At 56.0% G+C, this 22,752-nt stretch overlaps 5 protein-coding genes across 5 annotated transcripts; all 5 read left to right on the top strand.

Moving 5' to 3' along the window:
- Window positions 1-31: 31 nt before the first annotated feature.
- On the top strand, window positions 32-4,358 carry LOC118692001 (protocadherin beta-4-like). Its single transcript, XM_036391552.2, has one exon. The coding sequence runs from the start codon at window positions 153-155 to the stop codon at window positions 3,108-3,110; it is 2,958 nt and encodes a 985-aa protein (XP_036247445.2). The 5' UTR covers window positions 32-152; the 3' UTR covers window positions 3,111-4,358.
- An 84-nt stretch (window positions 4,359-4,442) lies between these two features.
- On the top strand, window positions 4,443-8,845 carry LOC118691999 (protocadherin beta-15-like). Its single transcript, XM_036391549.2, has one exon. The coding sequence runs from the start codon at window positions 4,564-4,566 to the stop codon at window positions 7,555-7,557; it is 2,994 nt and encodes a 997-aa protein (XP_036247442.2). The 5' UTR covers window positions 4,443-4,563; the 3' UTR covers window positions 7,558-8,845.
- Window positions 8,846-9,140: 295 nt separating this feature from the next.
- LOC118692002 (protocadherin beta-15-like) lies at window positions 9,141-13,315 on the top strand. Its single transcript, XM_036391553.1, has one exon. It carries the CDS (start codon window positions 9,608-9,610, stop codon window positions 12,050-12,052), a length of 2,445 nt encoding a protein of 814 aa, XP_036247446.1. The 5' UTR covers window positions 9,141-9,607; the 3' UTR covers window positions 12,053-13,315.
- A 554-nt stretch (window positions 13,316-13,869) lies between these two features.
- Window positions 13,870-17,763, top strand: LOC118692003 (protocadherin beta-15-like). The gene has a single exon (XM_036391554.1). It carries the CDS (start codon window positions 14,071-14,073, stop codon window positions 16,513-16,515), a length of 2,445 nt encoding a protein of 814 aa, XP_036247447.1. The 5' UTR covers window positions 13,870-14,070; the 3' UTR covers window positions 16,516-17,763.
- A 539-nt stretch (window positions 17,764-18,302) lies between these two features.
- LOC118692000 (protocadherin beta-4-like) lies at window positions 18,303-22,209 on the top strand. The gene has a single exon (XM_036391551.2). It carries the CDS (start codon window positions 18,518-18,520, stop codon window positions 20,960-20,962), a length of 2,445 nt encoding a protein of 814 aa, XP_036247444.1. The 5' UTR covers window positions 18,303-18,517; the 3' UTR covers window positions 20,963-22,209.
- The last annotated feature ends 543 nt before the right edge of the window (window positions 22,210-22,752 follow it).

Genomic DNA, 22,752 nt, shown 5'->3' with positions numbered 1-22,752 from the left:
CATTTCGAAATTGCACAACTTCTCACTGTGTCCCCGTGTCTTTAGCAATGTTGTGTGAGTACAGTGCCTGAGCATGCAGGTGCAGCCGGGAGTGTTCATTTGCATGTCCGGGATGTCACCATCGCCCTCTTTCCGCTCGGTTTCTCCTGCTGATGAATGAGACTCCTCTGTCCTTCTGGGTTGAGCCTGGTCTTTGGGCTGCCCTGGTTAAGGCCGCGTTGCGGTGCCGGCCCCGGGTTTCTCGCTGCCTTCGGGATCGCGGGCCGGGCCGAGCGGCAGCGCGGGCTGCGGGCGGCGGCGGCTGCAGTCCCAGCGCGCACCGCTGGGTGGTGCCCTCGGCCAAGGCGGCGCCGAGCGGCTGCGGCAGCGGAGGCGGCCGAGCCCGGAGCGCCACAGCCCGAGCAAGCTCGGCCCAGCCCAGCCCAGCCCAGCTCAGCTCAGTTCAGCTTAGACCAGCCCAGCGCAGCCGGGAGGAGGTGGCAGCGGCTGCGGCAGCGAGCGCTGCCCCGTGTCCCCCGCTGCCGGCACACCCCGGCTGCCTTACGGGCCGCCGGCCGCAATCTCAGACAGCGAGGGAAGGCGCCCGGCCCGCACTTCGCCGCTCTCCGCCCGGAATCGCCCGCGACTCCGACACCGGTCACCGCCGCCGCCGCCGCCGCCGCGCCATGGCGCTCGCAAGGCAAGTGCTTTGTGTGTGTGCTTTGCTGGGGCTGCCGCTCGCTCGCGCCGAGCCCATCCGCTACTCCGTAGCCGAGGAGGCGGAAAGCGGCTCCCTGGTGGGCGAGCTGGCGGAGGACGCGGGGCTGACGCCGGCGCAGCTCTCGGCTCGCCGCGCCCGCCTGGTCTCGGAGGACGGCCGGCAGCATTTTCGCCTCGAGCGCGCCTCCGGCCGCCTCGTCGTGGCGGGGAGGCTCGACCGGGAGGAGCTCTGCGCCCAGTCCGACACCTGCATGCTCCCCTTCGAGCTGCTGCTCTCCAACCCCCTGCAGTTCTTTCGGGTGGAGGTAGATCTGGAGGATATCAATGACCATTCACCTGTCTTCCCCGATGATCAAGTCAGTTTTGACATCGTGGAAAGGAGCGACCCAGGTTCTCGTTTCCCTATTGAGGCTGCTCAGGACCTCGATATTGGCAGCAACACAGTCCAGGAGTACAGCATTAATCCCGAGAATGAATATTTTAGTGTCTCATACGGAAGTCAGATCACAGGCAAGAAGTATCTTGAACTTGTATTGGAAAAGCCACTAGACAGAGAGGAGCAGGCAGAGATGAGTTTCAGTCTGATTGCCATGGATGGGGGCACTCCTCCCAAGAGTGGGACCACCCAAGTGAAAATTGTCATTCTAGATGTAAATGACAATGCTCCCATGTTCACGCAGGAGGAGTACATAGGGCAGATTTTAGAGAACACACCAGAGGGCTCTGTGGTTCTGAATGTTTTAGCAAAAGATAAGGATGCAGGAGTTAATGGGGATGTTTCCTATCAACTCAGTCAAGCAGTGGGTCAGAGTGAATCAGCATTTGTGATTGATCCCATAACTGGTGAAATTAAAATCACAAAACCTCTGGACTTTGAAGCAGCACAAATGCATGAGCTGATTGTGAAGGCCAGAGATGGTGGAGGGCTGTCAGCCATCTGCAAAGTGTTGGTGGAGGTGGTGGATGTGAATGACAATGCCCCAGAGCTGGTGGTCAGTTCCTTCAGCAGTCCCCTCCCCGAGAACACAGTGCCCGGCACGGTGGTTGCCCTGTTCACGGTCAGGGACCGGGACTCTGGTGCCAACGGGAAGATCTCCTGTGCCCTGCAGGATCAGCTCTTCTTCTCCCTGCGGCCGGCCTATAAGAATTACTATGAGCTGGTGACAGTGAGCGCGCTGGACCGCGAGGAGACGCCTCAGTACGTCCTGAGGGTCACGGCAGCAGATGCGGGCTCGCCTCCTCTCAGCACCACGCAGACCTTCACCGTGGACATCTCCGACGTCAACGACAACGCCCCCGTCTTCAACCAGACCTCCTACACCATGTACGTGCGGGAGAACAACGTCCCCACGGTGTTTGTTGGGGCCGTGAGCGCTGCAGATGCTGACGTGGGGCTCAATGCCAAGGTGACCTATTCCCTGGCAGCAGAGCAAGGGCCAGAGCGGCCCTGGTGCTCCTGCATCTCGGTGAACTCTGAGACGGGACACGTGTTTGTGCTGCGGCCCCTGGACTACGAGCACTTGAGGCAGACCGAGGTGACGGTCAGTGCCTCTGACGCGGGCTCTCCTCCCCTCCGAGCCAACGTCACCGTCCGCCTTGTGGTGCTGGACGAGAACGACAACGCCCCGCTCGTGCTCTACCCGGCCCCCGAGAGCAGCCCGGCCTCCAGTGAGCTGGTGCCCGTGTCGGCTGAGGCGGGCTACCTCATCAGCAAAGTGGTGGCCGTCGATGCCGACTCGGGACAGAACTCCTGGCTCTCCTACCACCTGCTGAGGGCCACCGACCCAGGCCTGTTTTCCGTGGGCCTCCAAAGCGGCGAGGTGCGTCTCAGGAGGCCGGTGACAGAGAGAGACAGCGTCAAGCAGAAGCTCCTTGTGCTGGTCAGAGACAACGGCAAGCCCCCGCTGTCAGCCACGGCAGCTCTCAGCGCTCTCCTGCTCAAGGACTTCTCCGACGTGCGCCTCCCGCACAGCAGCCCGGCCACCGAGGATCAGGCCGCCTCCCTCACCACCTATTTAATCATTGCCTTGGTCTTTGTCTCCCTCCTCTTCCTCATCTCCACCGCAGCGCTGGTGGCTCGCAGGCTGTGCAGGAGGAAGGAGCTGAAGGCTGGCCAGGTGCTCTATGCTGCCGACACCTTGCAGAGCGGCCTGGCCCATGCAGCCGCTGCTGCAGGGACCCTGCCCCGCCCCTATTGCTACGAGATCAGCCTCACCACGGGCTCGGGCAACAGCGAGTTCAGATTCCTCAAGCCCATCCTGCCCAGCCTGCCCCCACAGCACTGCGCCGTGGGCCAGGGCCCCCATGAGGAACAGGATTTCCCCGCAGGCCCTGTCAGCAGCGAGTACATGGCCCCAGACAGTGCTGGCACTCTCTCTGCAGGACAGTTCAACGCTCTTTCCTTTGACTAGATGGGCTCTGCACAGCAGGAGGCTTTACAGCTCTTAGTAGAAAGGGATTCAGGCTGCAACCTGTGCCACTGATTTGTCCCAAGAAAACCTTTGTTTTCAAGTGGCATAACCAATTTCACTCATATTCTGAGTCAGAATAATAGTTTTCAACTTCTCCAAAAACAGAAAGAAGAAAACAAAAGAAAGGTTCTCACTTCATCAGGAACATACTTTAGTTCAGGTATGGTCATTTCTGATACGATTTATGAATGGAGTTACCACTCCTTCTACGCTCCTCTCTCTTACTTTCTGACTAGGCCATGAAACCCCTATTAATTGCTATAACACAACGGTCGAGTTGAGCAGACAAATCTCACACTTGCTGAATTGGCACCAAAGCCCTTTTCCCTGCCCAGAAAAGCAAGATCGTACAAAATCGTTTCTCACGATTCTCTGCTAGCATGGGACTTTTTCTTTCTGGGGTTCTGGATGTCTCTGTCTGAGATGTGCAGGCTCGGTGTGTTATGCTTTTTCTCAGTATGTCTGTCTGTTCGACCATTGTGAAACTACTGATGTTTCACTATTTCTTCCCTGGGAAACAGTGAATTTGCCCTATCCAGCCATTGCAATGTTGGCAATTCCAGCTCTGTAGAGTAAAAGGCTATTTTGACCCTATGAGTACAGGGGTCTCATCTTCCCCAAGGCAGAAAAGAGCAGGAAACTGCACAACAAAATCTTCCTTTGGCCCATGGGTGGGTTTGGTGTTCTGTCCCACTCAGAGTGTCTTGGAAGTACAGTACTAGAAGATGTGTTAGGGTAGGCTGTAACTGTAGAGAGTCTTTCTGTGCATGAAAAGGTCACATGTCCATTATAGATAATTTCCTGAAGATAAAATCAAGAATTTGAAAACAGGACTTTGAGTTTTGTTTCCTCATTCATCTTTCTGAATTCAGTGGCTTCTTGTTGGGAGTAGAAGACTGTCCCTGCAGGATATTGTTCATTTGTGTTAGAACGTTTGCATTCCCATTTTTGCCATTTCTCCTTCTCCCTTCTGAAATGTACAGAGCATTACTTTGCAGTTTCCTGTAGAGAAGGACTGCCACCTCCTCTAGAATGACTGGCTGTGATGCATGAAATACTCGGAAAGCCTCTCTCACACTGTGATGTGCTGAAGTTATACAGTTTAACATTATAAATTGGTATAATTGTGGGATTAAAAAGTGAAAAAATGTGTAATACTGAAATAAAGAGAATACTCAGACTGCTTAAGTGGAGACAGATTTTTTTCTAGAGACATTGTTTCTGGTAAGGTCCTTTAAAGACATTTCGAAATTGCACAACTTCTCACTGTGTCCCCGTGTCTTTAGCAATGTTGTGTGAGTACAGTGCCTGAGCATGCAGGTGCAGCCGGGAGTGTTCATTTGCATGTCCGGGATGTCACCATCGCCCTCTTTCCGCTCGGTTTCTCCTGCTGATGAATGAGACTCCTCTGTCCTTCTGGGTTGAGCCTGGTCTTTGGGCTGCCCTGGTTAAGGCCGCGTTGCGGTGCCGGCCCCGGGTTTCTCGCTGCCTTCGGGATCGCGGGCCGGGCCGAGCGGCAGCGCGGGCTGCGGGCGGCGGCGGCTGCAGTCCCAGCGCGCACCGCTGGGTGGTGCCCTCGGCCAAGGCGGCGCCGAGCGGCTGCGGCAGCGGAGGCGGCCGAGCCCGGAGCGCCACAGCCCGAGCAAGCTCGGCCCAGCCCAGCCCAGCCCAGCCCAGCCCAGTTCAGCTCAGCTCAGTTCAGCTTAGACCAGCCCAGCGCAGCCGGGCGGAGGTGGCAGCGGCTGCGGCAGCGAGCGCTGCCCCGTGTCACCCGCTGCCGGCACACCCCGGCTGCCTTACGGGCCGCCGGCCGCAATCTCAGACAGCGAGGGAAGGCGCCCGGCCCGCACTTCGCCGCTCTCCGCCCGGAATCGCCCGGGACACCCGCCGCGACACCGACACCGACACCGATACCGGCCGCCGCCGCCGCCGCCGCCGCGCCATGGCGCTCGCAAGGCAAGTGCTTTGTGTGTGTGCTTTGCTGGGGCTGCCGCTCGCTCGCGCCGAGCCCATCCGCTACTCCGTAGCCGAGGAGGCGGAAAGCGGCTCCCTGGTGGGCGAGCTGGCGGAGGACGCGGGGCTGACGCCGGCGCAGCTCTCGGCTCGCCGCGCCCGCCTGGTCTCGGAGGACGGCCGGCAGCATTTTCGCCTCGAGCGCGCCTCCGGCCGCCTCGTCGTGGCGGGGAGGCTCGACCGGGAGGAGCTGTGCGCCCAGTCCGACACCTGCATGCTCCCATTCGAGCTGCTGCTCTCCAACCCTCTGCAGTTCTTTCGGGTCGAGGTCACTCTCCAGGATATCAATGACCATTCGCCTGTCTTCCCCGAGGAACGAGTTAGTTTTGATATCCTGGAAACAAGCGAGCCACGTTCACTTTTCCCGCTGGAGGTGGCTCGGGACCTCGATATTGGAAGCAACACAGTGCAGGCATACAACATCTCTCCCAGGAACGAGTACTTTAGTGTCTCATATGGAAGTCGGGCTAATGGCGACAAATATCTTGAACTTATTTTGGAAAAGCCCCTAGACAGAGAGGAGCAGGCAGAGATGGATTTCCTTGTTATTGCTGTAGATGGGGGCTCTCCACCCAGAAGTGGGACCGTTGAAATCTCTATTATCATTCTGGATGTAAATGACAATGCTCCCAAATTCACAGAAGAGCGTTACGATGGGAAGATTCTGGAGAACATGCCAGAAGGCTCTGTGGTTCTGACTGTGATGGCAACTGATCCAGATGCAGGAGTCAATGGGGACATCTCCTATCAGCTCAGCCAGGCAGTGGGACAGAGTGAGTCAACATTTGTGATTGATCCCATAACTGGGGAAATTAAACTCACAAAACCTCTGGACTTTGAGGCAGCAAAAACTCATGAGATCAGTGTGAGGGCCAGAGATGGAGGGGGCCTCTCAGCCATCTGCAAAGTGTTGGTGGAGGTGGTGGATGTGAATGACAATGCCCCAGAGCTGGTGGTCAGTTCCTTCAGCAGTCCCCTGCCCGAGAACACAGTGCCCGGCACGGTGGTTGCCCTGTTTACGGTCAGGGACCGGGACTCTGGTGCCAACGGGAAGATCTCCTGTGCCCTGCAGGATCAGCTCTTCTTCTCCCTGCGGCCGGCCTATAAGAATTACTATGAGCTGGTGACAGTGAGCGCGCTGGACCGCGAGGAGACGCCTCAGTACGTCCTGAGGGTCACGGCAGCAGATGCGGGCTCGCCTCCTCTCAGCACCACGCAGACCTTCACCGTGGACATCTCCGACGTCAACGACAACGCCCCCGTCTTCAACCAGACCTCCTACACCATGTACGTGCGGGAGAACAACGTCCCCACGGTGTTTGTTGGGGCCGTGAGCGCTGCAGATGCTGACGTGGGGCTCAATGCCAAGGTGACCTATTCCCTGGCAGCAGAGCAAGGGCCAGAGCGGCCCTGGTGCTCCTGCATCTCGGTGAACTCTGAGACGGGACACGTGTTTGTGCTGCGGCCCCTGGACTACGAGCACTTGAGGCAGACCGAGGTGACGGTCAGTGCCTCTGACGCGGGCTCTCCTCCCCTCCGAGCCAACGTCACCGTCCGCCTTGTGGTGCTGGACGAGAACGACAACGCCCCGCTCGTGCTCTACCCGGCCCCCGAGAGCAGCCCGGCCTCCAGTGAGCTGGTGCCCGTGTCGGCTGAGGCGGGCTACCTCATCAGCAAAGTGGTGGCCGTCGATGCCGACTCGGGACAGAACTCCTGGCTCTCCTACCACCTGCTGAGGGCCACCGACCCAGGCCTGTTTTCCGTGGGCCTCCAAAGCGGCGAGGTGCGTCTCAGGAGGCCGGTGACAGAGAGAGACAGCATCAAGCAGAAGCTCCTTGTGCTGGTCAGAGACAACGGCAAGCCCCCGCTGTCAGCCACGGCAGCTCTCAGCGCTCTCCTGCTCAAGGACTTCTCCGACGTGCGCCTCCCGCACAGCGGCCCGGCCACCGAGGATCAGGCCGCCTCCCTCACCACCTATTTAATCATTGCCTTGGTCTTTGTCTCCCTCCTCTTCCTCATCTCCACCGCAGCGCTGGTGGCTCGCAGGCTGTGCAGGAGGAAGGAGCTGAAGGCTGGCCAGGTGCTCTATGCTGCCGACACCTTGCAGAGCGGCCTGGCCCATGCAGCCGCTGCTGCAGGGACCCTGCCCCGCCCCTATTGCTACGAGATCAGCCTCACCACGGGCTCGGGCAACAGCGAGTTCAGATTCCTCAAGCCCATCCTGCCCAGCCTGCCCCCACAGCACTGCGCCGTGGGCCAGGGCCCCCATGAGGAACAGGATTTCCCCGCTGGCCCTGCCAGCAGCGAGGACATGGCCCCAGACAGTGCTGGCACTCTCTCTGCAGGACAGTTCAATGCTCTTTCCTTTGACTAGATGGGCTCTGCACAGACTGAGGCTTTGTGGGCCATGGGAGGAGAGGGCCCATGCCGCAGCATGTGGCAATGGTTCCTCCATGGAAATTTGTATTTTAAATTGGTTTAACCAACTTCCCTAAATTCTCTTCAAAATACATGTCTGCCACTTCACAAAGCAATGAAGGAAATCTAAGAAGACAAGGTGCTCTCACTCTTTTTTAATTGTGTTTCACCTTTGCTACTGCCTTTTCTAACAGGCTTTATATATGTGGTTAGAACTCAATCAATGATCTGCTTTCTCTAGCTGGCGCACAAGACAGAGCAACATTTTATTCTGATCTTCAAGACAATATCACTGTTGCTCAAACAAATCATATCCTCACTGAAGTAGAAAAACTCTTTTTCCCAGCTCTGGAAAGCAAGGACGTTGTGAGTACTAATATCACGTGAGCACTAGGCCCTTTCTTCCCTGGATTCTGGATGTCTCTGTCTGAGATGTCAGCTATGTGTGCTTTGCTTTTTGTAATTATGTTTGGCCATGCAGACGTTGACCATCTGCAGGTGCTTCAGTTGTGTTGCCTGGTGAAGCAGGGAATTACTCCCACCCTGACACTGCAGCACAGGCAATGCCCACCCAGCAGGGAAGAGTGTGATCTGGACCCTGTGAAAACAGCAGTCTCATCTTCATTATCTAGCTTAGAGTAGAGCAGCAAAAGGCACAAATGTCTTCATTTGGTTTATGGGAAGAGCTTGGGTGTTCTGTCACCTCAGGATTGCCTTGGAATTACAGGAGCACAAATAGTGGTAGGGTAGATTGTAACTGAACAGAGCTGTAACATGTAACAGAAAGATGTTTGTTGTCATTGAATACATTAAAGGAAAATTCCACAAATATAAAAAGACAATTATTGGAAGGTAGAGTCAAGAAGAACCTAAGAAAATGTGCTGAGTTTGCTCTGTTCATTGCTGTTCCTGAATCCCAAGGCTTCTTGATGTGAGCAGAAAGTTGTCCCGACGTGATTTTCTATGTTTGTCTTAGAGCATTTGCCTTCCCATGTCTGCCTTTTCTCCTTCTAAGCACTGAAATGTACTGAGCACTGTACTGAGCCTGTTCCTCTAGAGAAGGACTGCCAGCCCATCTAGAATAATTGGTGGTTTCAATGAAGTCTGTGATGCGTGAAATAATCAGAAAGACTCCCTCACACTGTATTCTGACTAAGTTATAGAGATTAAGGTTGTAAACTGGTATACCACTGAGTTGAACAAATAAAAAAATGTGTAGGACTTAAATAAACAGGACGTCCTAACACCTTTTATGAAAATAGAAATTGTTTAGACGGGCTTACCTGAAAAGATCCTTCAAGGCTTTTCAAAATTCTGCGATTCTTTTCTCACTGTTTTCCTTGACTGAAGCAACGTTTGGTCCTTGACAGAAGCAATGTCTGGTTGGTACATTGCCTGAGTGTGGAGATGCAGCAAGGAAGGTGTTCATTGGCATGCATGTGCTTTTACCAACTCCCTGTCTCTGTGAGGTTTCTCCTGTCGGGCAAGGCTCTTGGCCGTTGTGGGTTGAGCCTGGTCTTTGGGCTGCCCTGGTTAAGGCCGCGTTGCGGTGCCGGCCCCGGGTTTCTCGCTGCCTTCGGGATCGCGGGCCGGGCCGAGCGGCAGCGCGGGCTGCGGGCGGCGGCGGCTGCAGTCCCAGCGCGCACCGCTGGGTGGTGCCCTCGGCCAAGGCGGCGCCGAGCGGCTGCGGCAGCGGAGGCGGCCGAGCCCGGAGCGCCACAGCCCGAGCAAGCTCGGCCCAGCCCAGCGCAGCCAAGCTCAGTTCAGTTCAGCTTAGACCAGCCCAGCGCAGCCGGGAGGAGGTGGCAGCGGCTGCGGCAGCGAGCGCTGCCCCGTGTCACCCGCTGCCGGCACACCCCGGCTGCCTTACGGGCCGCCGGCCGCAATCTCAGACAGCGAGGGAAGGCGCCCGGCCCGCACTTCGCCGCTCTCCGCCCGGAATCGCCCGGGACACCCGCCGCGACACCCACACCGACATCGGCCGCCGCCGCCGCCGCCGCCGCGCCATGGCGCTCGCAAGGCAAGTGCTTTGTGTGTGTGCTTTGCTGGGGCTGCCGCTCGCTCGCGCCGAGCCCATCCGCTACTCCGTAGCCGAGGAGGCGGAAAGCGGCTCCCTGGTGGGCGAGCTGGCGGAGGACGCGGGGCTGACGCCGGCGCAGCTCTCGGCTCGCCGCGCCCGCCTGGTCTCCGAGGACGGCCGGCAGCATTTTCGCTTCGAGCGCGCCTCCGGCCGCCTCGTCGTGGCGGGGAGGCTCGACCGGGAGGAGCTGTGCGCCCAGTCCGACACCTGCATGCTCCCCTTCGAGCTGCTGCTCTCCAACCCCCTGCAGTTCTTTCGGGTCGAGGTAGCCTTGGAGGATATCAATGACCACTCGCCAATTTTCCCGGAGGAACGAGTCACTTTTGACATCCCGGAAACGAGCGAGCCAGGCTCTCGTTTCCCACTGGAGGTGGCTCGAGACCTCGACATTGGCAGCAACACAGTCCAGGAGTACAGCATTGCTCCAGAGAATGACTTTTTTAAACTCTCCTATGGAGGTCGGATTACAGGCAAGAAATACCTGGAACTGATCTTGGAAAAGCCACTTGACAGAGAGGAGCAGGCAGAGATGGGCTTCAGTGTCATTGCAGTAGATGGAGGCTCTCCTCCAAGGAGTGGCACCACCCAAGTGAAAATTGTCATTCTAGATGTAAATGACAATGCTCCCATCTTCACAAAGGAGGAGTACACTGGACAGATTCTAGAGAACATGCCAGAAGGATCTGTGGTTCTGACTGTGCTGGCAACTGATCCAGATGCAGGACTAAATGGGGATATTTCCTATCAATTCAGCCAGGCAGTGGGACAGAGTGATTCAGCATTTGTGATTGATCCTAAAACTGGTGAAATTAAACTAACAAAACCTCTGGACTTTGAAGCAGCACAAATGCATGAGCTGATTGTGAAGGCCAGAGATGGTGGCGGCCTCTCAGCCATCTGCAAAGTGTTGGTGGAGGTGGTGGATGTGAATGACAATGCCCCAGAGCTGGTGGTCAGTTCCTTCAGCAGTCCCCTGCCCGAGAACACAGTGCCCGGCACGGTGGTTGCCCTGTTTACGGTCAGGGACCGGGACTCTGGTGCCAACGGGAAGATCTCCTGTGCCCTGCAGGATCAGCTCTTCTTCTCCCTGCGGCCGGCCTATAAGAATTACTATGAGCTGGTGACAGTGAGCGCGCTGGACCGCGAGGAGACGCCTCAGTACGTCCTGAGGGTCACGGCAGCAGATGCGGGCTCGCCTCCTCTCAGCACCACGCAGACCTTCACCGTGGACATCTCCGACGTCAACGACAACGCCCCCGTCTTCAACCAGACCTCCTACACCATGTACGTGCGGGAGAACAACGTCCCCACGGTGTTTGTTGGGGCCGTGAGCGCTGCAGATGCTGACGTGGGGCTCAATGCCAAGGTGACCTATTCCCTGGCAGCAGAGCAAGGGCCAGAGCGGCCCTGGTGCTCCTGCATCTCGGTGAACTCTGAGACGGGACACGTGTTTGTGCTGCGGCCCCTGGACTACGAGCACTTGAGGCAGACCGAGGTGACGGTCAGTGCCTCTGACGCGGGCTCTCCTCCCCTCCGAGCCAACGTCACCGTCCGCCTTGTGGTGCTGGACGAGAACGACAACGCCCCGCTCGTGCTCTACCCGGCCCCCGAGAGCAGCCCGGCCTCCAGTGAGCTGGTGCCCGTGTCGGCTGAGGCGGGCTACCTCATCAGCAAAGTGGTGGCCGTCGATGCCGACTCGGGACAGAACTCCTGGCTCTCCTACCACCTGCTGAGGGCCACCGACCCAGGCCTGTTTTCCGTGGGCCTCCAAAGCGGCGAGGTGCGTCTCAGGAGGCCGGTGACAGAGAGAGACAGCGTCAAGCAGAAGCTCCTTGTGCTGGTCAGAGACAACGGCAAGCCCCCGCTGTCAGCCACGGCAGCTCTCAGCGCTCTCCTGCTCAAGGACTTCTCCGACGTGCGCCTCCCGCACAGCGGCCCGGCCACCGAGGATCAGGCCGCCTCCCTCACCACCTATTTAATCATTGCCTTGGTCTTTGTCTCCCTCCTCTTCCTCATCTCCACCGCAGCGCTGGCGGCTCGCAGGCTGTGCAGGAGGAAGGAGCTGAAGGCTGGCCAGGTGCTCTATGCTGCCGACACCTTGCAGAGCGGCCTGGCCCATCCAGCCGCTGCTGCAGGGACCCTGCCCCGCCCCTATTGCTACGAGATCAGCCTCACCACGGGCTCGGGCAACAGCGAGTTCAGATTCCTCAAGCCCATCCTGCCCAGCCTGCCCCCACAGCACTGCGCCGTGGGCCAGGGCCCCCATGAGGAACAGGATTTCCCCGCTGTCCCTGTCAGCAGCGAGGACATGGCCCCAGACAGTGCTGGCACTCTCTCTGCAGCACAGTTCAATGCTCTTTCCTTTGACTAGCTGGGCTCTGCACAGACTGAGGCTTCTTGGGCCATGGGGCTAAGAGGGCATCCTGACTGCAGCCTGTGGCAAATGTTTCTCCACAGAAAATATGTTCCCCTCCAGCATAGCCAACTTCCTCAAATTTTGAGTCAGAGTAAAATATTTCTTCCACTCCAAAAACACAAATAAGGAAAAAAAGATACTTTGATTCTTTCCCTCAGACAATAGGATATTTCACCTCTTTCCCAGCCCTTTCTGATAGCCTTTAATAATGTGCACCCAACTTTGATCTTGTGTCTTTTCCTGTTTGATCCGCCATTGGATTTTTTATTCTTCTTATAGCTCAATGGCATAGTTGTGTACACTAATATCACACTTGCTGAAATGACAGACAGGCCTTTTCCACAGAAAACAACGTAGTTCTGAATATTGTTTTACGATGTTCTGTTAACACAGGGCTTTTTCTCTCTGGGCTTCTGGATGTCTCTGCCTGGCATGTGTGGTCTCTGTGTGTTACTCTTTATTCTCAGTATGTCTCTCTGCATGACTATTTTGCATCTGCAGATGCTTCACTAATACTGCCCAGTGAAACTGGGTGTTGTTCCAATCCAACCGTTGCACTGCAGTCATTTCCAGCTCGGCAGAAGAAGACTGGAGTTTTGACCCTTTCAGGGCAGAAAAGAGCACCACAATGCTCAAGAAAATTTCCCCTTGGCCTATAAGTTTGGGTTTGGTGTTCTTTCTCCTTGGCATTACCTTTGAAATACAGCAGCATCTGGACAATCTGAGTTTGGACAGGCTGTAACTGTACAGATTCATGAAAACATATCCATTGTCTTTGTCTACATGAAAATGCCACATGTTCATCAATGATAATATTCTGAAGATAAAATCAAGAATTCGAAAACAGAAGTTTGTGTTTTGTTTCACATTCTTGATTCTGAATTCAGTGGCTTCTTGTTGGGACTAGAAAGTATCATCCCATGAGTGTGTCAATTTGTTCTAGAGCATCTACATTCTGAATTTCGCCCTTCCTTCTCGACTCTGTGACCTGTATTGGGCATTGTTTAGCCTTTTTCAATAGAGAAGCATTGCCCCCTGATGTGTAATAACTGGTTGTTTGAATAATGTCTGTAATGCATGGAATATTCAGAAAGCCTCGCGGGGTGTTGTGCTGAAGTTATACAGTTTAACATTGTAAACTGGTATACCTCGGAGTTTAACAATTAAACACAATATGATAGACTGAAATAAAAAGTACAGATTAATTCTTTTTGTGGAGACCAAAGTGTCTGTAGAGACGTTATTTTTGGGAACGCTCCTTCAAGGTTTTCAAAATCCTGCCAGTCTTTTTCTCACTTTGCCCCTTGACAGAAACTGTGTGGAGTCGGTACAGTGCCTGAGTGTAGAGATGAAGCCGGGAGTCTGTTCATTGGCATGTCCGTACTTTTAACACATCCCTATCTGTGTGAGGTTTGTCGTGTCGTTGTGGGCTGAAATGTGAGGCTTGGCCGTTGTGGGTTGAGCCTGGTCTTTGGGCTGCCCTGGTTAAGGCCGCGTTGCGATGCCGGCCCCGGGTTTCTCGCTGCCTTCGGGATCGCGGGCCGGGCCGAGCGGCAGCGCGGGCTGCGGGCGGCGGCGGCTGCAGTCCCAGCGCGCACCGCTGGGTGGTGCCCTCGGCCAAGGCGGCGCCGAGCGGCTGCGGCAGCGGAGGCGGCCGAGCCCGGAGCGCCACAGCCCGAGCAAGCTCGGCCCAGCCCAGCTCAGCCCTGCCCAGCCCAGCTCAGCTCAGCTCAGTTCAGCTTAGACCAGCCCAGCCCAGCCGGGCAGAGGTGGCAGCGGCTGCGGCAGCGAGCGCTGCCCCGTGTCACACGCTGCCGGCACACCCCGGCTGCGTTACGGGCCGCCGGCCGCAATCTCAGACAGCGAGGGAAGGCGCCCGGCCCGCACTTCGCCGCTCTCCGCCCGGAATCGCCCGGGACACCCGCCGCGACACCCACACCGACACCGACACCGGCCGCCGCCGCCGCCGCGCCATGGCGCTCGCAAGGCAAGTGCTTTGTGTGTGTGCTTTGCTGGGGCTGCCGCTCGCTCGCGCCGAGCCCATCCGCTACTCCGTAGCCGAGGAGGCGGAAAGCGGCTCCCTGGTGGGCGAGCTGGCGGAGGACGCGGGGCTGACGCCGGCGCAGCTCTCGGCTCGCCGCGCCCGCCTGGTCTCGGAGGACGGCCGGCAGCATTTTCGCTTCGAGCGCGCCTCCGGCCGCCTCGTCGTGGCGGGGAGGCTCGACCGGGAGGAGCTGTGCGCCCAGTCCGACCCCTGCATGCTCCCCTTCGAGCTGCTGCTCTCCAACCCCCTGCAGTTCTTTCGGGTCGAGGTCTCTCTCCAGGATATCAATGACCATTCACCCGTCTTTCCTAATGATAGAGTGACTTTTAAGATCCCAGAGACAAGCGATCCTGGGGCTCATTTCCCGTTGGAGGTTGCTCAGGACCTCGATATTGGCAGCAATACAGTCCAGGAGTACAGCATTTCTCCCGGGAACGAGTACTTTACTGTGTCCTACGGGACTGGGATTTCAGGCACGAAGTACCTTGAATTGGTCTTGGAAAAGCCACTAGACAGAGAGGAGCAGGCAGAGATGAGTTTCAGTGTAATTGCTGAGGATGCGGGCGTTCCATCCAGGAGTGGCACCACTGAAGTGAAAATTGTCATTCTAGATGCAAATGACAATGCTCCCAAATTCACACAGGACGTGTATATTGCGAAGATTTTAGAAAACATTCCAGAAGGCTCTGTGGTTCTGACTGTGCTGGCAAATGATCCAGATGCAGGAGTTAATGGAGACATTTCCTATCAACTCAGCCAGGCAGTGGGAGAGAGCAATACAGCATTTGTGATTGATCCCATAACTGGTGAAATTAAACTCCGAAAAACACTGGACTTCGAGGCAGCACAAATGCATGAGCTCACTGTAAGAGCCACGGATGGAGGGGGCCTCTCAGCAATCTGTAAAGTGTTGGTGGAGGTGGTGGATGTGAATGACAATGCCCCAGAGCTGGTGGTCAGTTCCTTCAGCAGTCCCCTCCCCGAGAACACAGTGCCCGGCACGGTGGTTGCCCTGTTTACGGTCAGGGACCGGGACTCTGGTGCCAACGGGAAGATCTCCTGTGCCCTGCACGATCAGCTCTTCTTCTCCCTGCGGCCGGCCTATAAGAATTACTATGAGCTGGTGACAGTGAGCGCGCTGGACCGCGAGGAGACGCCTCAGTACGTCCTGAGGGTCACGGCAGCAGATGCGGGCTCGCCTCCTCTCAGCACCACGCAGACCTTCACCGTGGACATCTCCGACGTCAACGACAACGCCCCCGTCTTCAACCAGACCTCCTACACCATGTACGTGCGGGAGAACAACGTCCCCACGGTGTTTGTTGGGGCCGTGAGCGCTGCAGATGCTGACGTGGGGCTCAATGCCAAGGTGACCTATTCCCTGGCAGCAGAGCAAGGGCCAGAGCGGCCCTGGTGCTCCTGCATCTCGGTGAACTCTGAGACGGGACACGTGTTTGTGCTGCGGCCCCTGGACTACGAGCACTTGAGGCAGACCGAGGTGACGGTCAGTGCCTCTGACGCGGGCTCTCCTCCCCTCCGAGCCAACGTCACCGTCCGCCTTGTGGTGCTGGACGAGAACGACAACGCCCCGCTCGTGCTCTACCCGGCGCCCGAGAGCAGCCCGGCCTCCAGTGAGCTGGTGCCCGTGTCGGCTGAGGCGGGCTACCTCATCAGCAAAGTGGTGGCCGTCGATGCCGACTCGGGACAGAACTCCTGGCTCTCCTACCACCTGCTGAGGGCCACCGACCCAGGCCTGTTTTCCGTGGGCCTCCAAAGCGGCGAGGTGCGTCTCAGGAGGCCGGTGACAGAGAGAGACAGCGTCAAGCAGAAGCTCCTTGTGCTGGTCAGAGACAACGGCAAGCCCCCGCTGTCAGCCACGGCAGCTCTCAGCGCTCTCCTGCTCAAGGACTTCTCCGACGTGCGCCTCCCGCACAGCAGCCCGGCCACCGAGGATCAGGCCGCCTCCCTCACCACCTATTTAATCATTGCCTTGGTCTTTGTCTCCCTCCTCTTCCTCATCTCCACCGCAGCGCTGGTGGCTCGCAGGCTGTGCAGGAGGAAGGAGCTGAAGGCTGGCCAGGTGCTCTATGCTGCCGACACCTTGCAGAGCGGCCTGGCCGATGCAGCCGCTGCTGCAGGGACCCTGCCCCGCCCCTATTGCTACGAGATCAGCCTCACCACGGGCTCGGGCAACAGCGAGTTCAGATTCCTCAAGCCCATCCTGCCCAGCCTGCCCCCACAGCACTGCGCCGTGGGCCAGGGCCCCCATGAGGAACAGGATTTCCCCGCAGGCCCTGTCAGCAGCGAGGACATGGCCCCAGACAGTGCTGGCACTCTCTCTGCAGGACAGTTCAACGCTCTTTCCTTTGACTAGATGGGCTCTGCACAGCAGGAGGCTTTACAGCTCTTAGTAGAAAGGGATTCAGGCTGCAACCTGTGCCACTGATTTGTCCCAAGAAAACCTTTGTTTTCAAGTGGCATAACCAATTTCCCTCATATCCTGAGTCAGAATAATAGTTTCCAGTTTCTCCAAAAACAGAAAGAAGAAAACAAAAGAAAGGTTCTCACTTCATCAGGAACATACTTTAGTTCAGGTATGGTCATTTCTGATATGATTTATGAATGGAGTTACCACTCCTTCTACGCTCCTCTCTCTTACTTTCTGACTAGGCCATGAAACTCCTATTAATTGCTATAACACAACGGTCGAGTTGAGCAGACAAATCTCACACTTGCTGAATTGGCACCAAAGCCCTTTTCCCTGCCCAGAAAAGCAAGATCGTACAAAATCGTTTCTCACGATTCTCTGCTAGCATGGGACTTTTTCTTTCTGGGGTTCTGGATGTCTCTGTCTGAGATGTGCAGGCTCGGTGTGTTATGCTTTTTCTCAGTATGTCTGTCTGTTCGACCATTGTGAAACTACTGATGTTTCACTATTTCTTCCCTGGGAAACAGTGAATTTGCCCTATCCAGCCATTGCACTGTTGGCAATTCCAGCTCTGTAGAGTAAAAGGCTATTTTGACCCTATGAGTACAGGGGTCTCATCTTCCCCAAGGCAGAGAAGAGCAGGAAACTGCACAACAAAATCTTCCTTTGGCCCATGGGTGGGTTTGGTGTTCTGTCCCACTCAGAGTGTCTTGGAAGTACAGTACTAGAAGATGTGTTAGGGTAGGCTGTATCTGTAGAGAGTCTTTCTGTGCATGAAAAGGTCACATGTCCATTATAGATAATTTCCTGAAGATAAAATCAAGAATTTGAAAACAGGACTTTGAGTTTTGTTTCCTCATTCATCTTTCTGAATTCAGTGGCTTCTTGTTGGGAGTAGAAGACTGTCCCTGCAGGATATTGTTCATTTGTGTTAGAACGTTTGCATTCCCATTTTTGCCATTTCTCCTTCTCCCTTCTGAAATGTACAGAGCATTACTTTGCAGTTTCCTGTAGAGAAGGACTGCCACCTCCTCTAGAATGACTGGCTGTGATGCATGAAATACTCGGAAAGCCTCTCTCACACTGTGATGTGCTGAAGTTATACAGTTTAACATTATAAATTGGTATAATTGTGGGATTAAAAAGTGAAAAAATGTGTAATACTGAAATAAAGAGAATACTCAGACTGCTTAAGTGGAGACAGATTTTTTTCTAGAGACATTGTTTCTGGTAAGGTCCTTTAAAGACATTTCGAAATTGCACAACTTCTCACTGTGTCCCCGTGTCTTTAGCAATGTTGTGTGAGTACAGTGCCTGAGCATGCAGGTGCAGCCGGGAGTGTTCATTTGCATGTCCGGGATGTCACCATCGGCCTCTTTCCGCTCGGTTTCTCCTGCTGATGAATGAGACTCCTCTGTCCTTCTGGGTTGAGCCTGGTCTTTGGGCTGCCCTGGTTAAGGCCGCGTTGCGGTGCCGGCCCCGGGTTTCTCGCTGCCTTCGGGATCGCGGGCCGGGCCGAGCGGCAGCGCGGGCTGCGGGCGGCGGCGGCTGCAGTCCCAGCGCGCACCGCTGGGTGGTGCCCTCGGCCAAGGCGGCGCCGAGCGGCTGCGGCAGCGGAGGCGGCCGAGCCCGGAGCGCCACAGCCCGAGCAAGCCCGGCCCAGCCCAGCCCAGCCCAGCCCAGCCCAGCTCAGTTCAGTTCAGCTCAGCTTAGACCAGCCCAGCGCAGCCGGGCGGAGGTGGCAGCGGCTGCGGCAGCGAGCGCTGCCCCGTGTCACCCGCTGCCGGCACAGCCCGGCTGCGTTACGGGCCGCCGGCCGCAATCTCAGACAGCGAGGGAAGGCGCCCGGCCCGCACTTCGCCGCTCTCCGCCCGGAATCGCCCGGGACACCCGCCGCGACACCGACACCGACACCGACACCGGCCGCCGCCGCCGCCGCCGCCGCGCCATGGCGCTCGCAAGGCAAGTGCTTTGTGTGTGTGCTTTGCTGGGGCTGCCGCTCGCTCGCGCCGAGCCCATCCGCTACTCCGTAGCCGAGGAGGCGGAAAGCGGCTCCCTGGTGGGCGAGCTGGCGGAGGACGCGGGGCTGACGCCGGCGCAGCTCTCGGCTCGCCGCGCCCGCCTGGTCTCGGAGGACGGCCGGCAGCATTTTCGCTTCGAGCGCGCCTCCGGCCGCCTCGTCGTGGCGGGGAGGCTCGACCGGGAGGAGCTCTGCGCCCAGTCCGACACCTGCATGCTCCCCCTCGAGCTGCTGCTCTCCAACCCCCTGCAGTTCTTTCGGGTCGAGGTCACTCTCCAGGATATCAATGACCATTCGCCTGTCTTCCCCGAGGAACGAGTTAGTTTTGATATCCTGGAAACGAGCGAGCCACGTTCACTTTTCCCGCTGGAGGTGGCTCGGGACCTCGATATTGGAAGCAACACAGTGCAGGCATACAACATCTCTCCCAGGAACGAGTACTTTAGTGTCTCATATGGAAGTCGGGCTAATGGCGACAAATATCTTGAACTTATTTTGGAAAAGCCCCTAGACAGAGAGGAGCAGGCAGAGATGGATTTCCTTGTTATTGCTGTAGATGGGGGCTCTCCTCCCAGAAGTGGGACCGTTGAAATCTCTATTATCATTCTGGATGTAAATGACAATGCTCCCAAATTCACAGAAGAGCGTTACGATGGGAAGATTCTGGAGAACATGCCAGAAGGCTCTGTGGTTCTGACTGTGCTGGCAACTGATCCAGATGCAGGAGTCAATGGGGACATCTCCTATCAACTCAGCCAGGCAGTGGGACAGAGTGAGTCAACATTTGTGATTGATCCCATAACTGGGGCAATTAAAATCACAAAACCTCTGGACTTTGAGGCAGCAAAAACTCATGAGATCAGTGTGAGGGCCAGAGATGGAGGGGGCCTCTCAGCCATCTGCAAAGTGTTGGTGGAGGTGGTGGATGTGAATGACAATGCCCCAGAGCTGGTGGTCAGTTCCTTCAGCAGTCCCCTCCCCGAGAACACAGTGCCCGGCACGGTGGTTGCCCTGTTCACGGTCAGGGACCGGGACTCTGGTGCCAACGGGAAGATCTCCTGTGCCCTGCAGGATCAGCTCTTCTTCTCCCTGCGGCCGGCCTATAAGAATTACTATGAGCTGGTGACAGTGAGCGCGCTGGACCGCGAGGAGACGCCTCAGTACGTCCTGAGGGTCACGGCAGCAGATGCGGGCTCGCCTCCTCTCAGCACCACGCAGACCTTCACCGTGGACATCTCCGACGTCAACGACAACGCCCCCGTCTTCAACCAGACCTCCTACACCATGTACGTGCGGGAGAACAACGTCCCCACGGTGTTTGTTGGGGCCGTGAGCGCTGCAGATGCTGACGTGGGGCTCAATGCCAAGGTGACCTATTCCCTGGCAGCAGAGCAAGGGCCAGAGCGGCCCTGGTGCTCCTGCATCTCGGTGAACTCTGAGACGGGACACGTGTTTGTGCTGCGGCCCCTGGACTACGAGCACTTGAGGCAGACCGAGGTGACGGTCAGTGCCTCTGACGCGGGCTCTCCTCCCCTCCGAGCCAACGTCACCGTCCGCCTTGTGGTGCTGGACGAGAACGACAACGCCCCGCTCGTGCTCTACCCGGCCCCCGAGAGCAGCCCGGCCTCCAGTGAGCTGGTGCCCGTGTCGGCTGAGGCGGGCTACCTCATCAGCAAAGTGGTGGCCGTCGATGCCGACTCGGGACAGAACTCCTGGCTCTCCTACCACCTGCTGAGGGCCACCGACCCAGGCCTGTTTTCCGTGGGCCTCCAAAGCGGCGAGGTGCGTCTCAGGAGGCCGGTGACAGAGAGAGACAGCGTCAAGCAGAAGCTCCTTGTGCTGGTCAGAGACAACGGCAAGCCCCCGCTGTCAGCCACGGCAGCTCTCAGCGCTCTCCTGCTCAAGGACTTCTCCGACGTGCGCCTCCCGCACAGCAGCCCGGCCACCGAGGATCAGGCCGCCTCCCTCACCACCTATTTAATCATTGCCTTGGTCTTTGTCTCCCTCCTCTTCCTCATCTCCACCGCAGCGCTGGTGGCTCGCAGGCTGTGCAGGAGGAAGGAGCTGAAGGCTGGCCAGGTGCTCTATGCTGCCGACACCTTGCAGAGCGGCCTGGCCCATGCAGCCGCTGCTGCAGGGACCCTGCCCCGCCCCTATTGCTACGAGATCAGCCTCACCACGGGCTCGGGCAACAGCGAGTTCAGATTCCTCAAGCCCATCCTGCCCAGCCTGCCCCCACAGCACTGCGCCGTGGGCCAGGGCCCCCATGAGGAACAGGATTTCCCCACTGGCCCTGTCAGCAGCGAGGACATGGCCCCAGACAGTGCTGGCACTCTCTCTGCAGGACAGTTCAACGCTCTTTCCTTTGACTAGATGGAGTCTGCACAGACTGAGGCTTCATGGCCCATGTTGGGGGGAAGATATCCAGGCCACAGCATGTGGCAGTGCTATCTCTAGACTAAAATTTGTATCTTCATTTGGTGTCATCAATGTCCTTCCAAATGTCATTCAGAATAAAAATTTTCTGCCCCTCCAAATCACAAATAAGAAAGAAAAGTAACTCAGGTTCTCACACTGAGGCAATAGTGTGTTTCAGCTGTTATGGTAATTTCTGGGAGGGTTTAAGCGTGGGATTAGCACTCCAGCTGTGCTATTTTCTCTCTTTCTCTCCAACTAGACCGTCAAGCTTTTCTTCTGTCCTTTGACACAAGGGCACACTTTGGTAGACTATGCCAGATCTTCTCCTTCATAAAATTTAGAAAACCCCTTTCCCAGCTCAGGAAAGCAAATATGTTGAGAATACAGTGTCACAGTATTGTGTGAGGACTGGGCTCTTTCTTCCCTGGGTTCTGGATGCCTCTTTCTGAGATGAGTGAGTTCCATGTGCTTTGGTTTCCTGTCAGTCAGTACAGCCACTGTGTGTCTGCCTATCATTCACCCATGCTGCCCAGTGGAGTTGCTCCCATCCAACCTCTGCAATGCAGGCAACTGCAGCTCAGCTGCCAAGAAGTGTACTCTGAACCTCTGAGTACAGGAGTCTCATCCTCTGCAGGGCAGAGAAGAGCAGTAAAATGTATCAAAAAATATTCTTTTTGCCCTATAAAGCAGTGCTTGGTGTTCTGTCTCCTTGAAATACAGAAATATAACAGCACAAATAATGTTTGGTTTACTATAACTGTTCAAAGTTTTTAAAAAATGTTCATTTCCTTTGGCTAAATTTGATGAAAACTCCGTAAGTTCTTCAGAGACCATTTTCTGAAGGGTAGAATCAACATGAAATGGTAAAAAGAAGATTGATGCTGGTCTTCTTATTGTTCCCATATACAGTGGTTTCTTGTTGGGAGTAGAAAGCTGTCCCCACATTATTTCCTCCATTTGTGTTAGAGCATTTGCATTCTCCTTTTTCCCTTTCTCCTGCTAATCTCTGAACTGAGTTTGAGCATTGTCTTTTTTCTGCTTAAGGACTGCCTCCCATGTATAATAATTGATTACTTGAATGATGTCTGTGATGCACGGAATATTCAGAAAGCCTCACGCTGTGTTTTGTTGAAGTTATAAAGTTTAATATTGTGAACTTGGACACCCCTGAGTGTAAAACTGAAATAAAGAGAACACCTGAATGCCTTGTGTGGAGACAGTCTTTGTATTTTCCTTTGGCCTAGCTAGTGGGTGAGTGGGCATATCTTTTCAGTTCAAGATGCAGCTAATAAAGCATTCAGGAAAGTTGGGAGTACAATGGAATTGCTATCAGGCCTCTCTGGTTCTTTTGAGAATTCACCTTTAGACTGGGATGGAGCCCAGGCAGGTCAGGGGAAACTGGGCCCTGGCTCCACACAGGCCCTAGGTGTGCTCTGTCTCTGCAAAGCTGTGATGCAGGGGAGTGACCTTCTCACATCTCCTGACAGCTGCATCTGCAGATGGCAATTACAGGGTGTTTGTAACACGTCAGGTGCAGGAATTTTGGGAAAGAATGGCAGAAAACCAGGAAGTACTTCCCTTGGGAAGTATTTTTAGGGAGTGCCTGGAAGTGGGAATTTGACAATTCAATAAAAGAATAAAAACTGCTACCAGGGAGAATCTTTGGTATCAAGAAATGCAGAGGACTACAGCAGGACTACTTCCACAAGACCCAGATGAAAAGGTAAGTCCGGGGGAGGAAATGG

This window comes from Molothrus ater, chromosome 15, assembly GCF_012460135.2.
Source record: "Molothrus ater isolate BHLD 08-10-18 breed brown headed cowbird chromosome 15, BPBGC_Mater_1.1, whole genome shotgun sequence".
Lineage (NCBI taxonomy): Eukaryota > Metazoa > Chordata > Aves > Passeriformes > Icteridae > Molothrus > Molothrus ater.
Note: the sequence above shows the minus strand (reverse complement) of the source record. Positions and strands in the feature narration are given on the sequence as shown.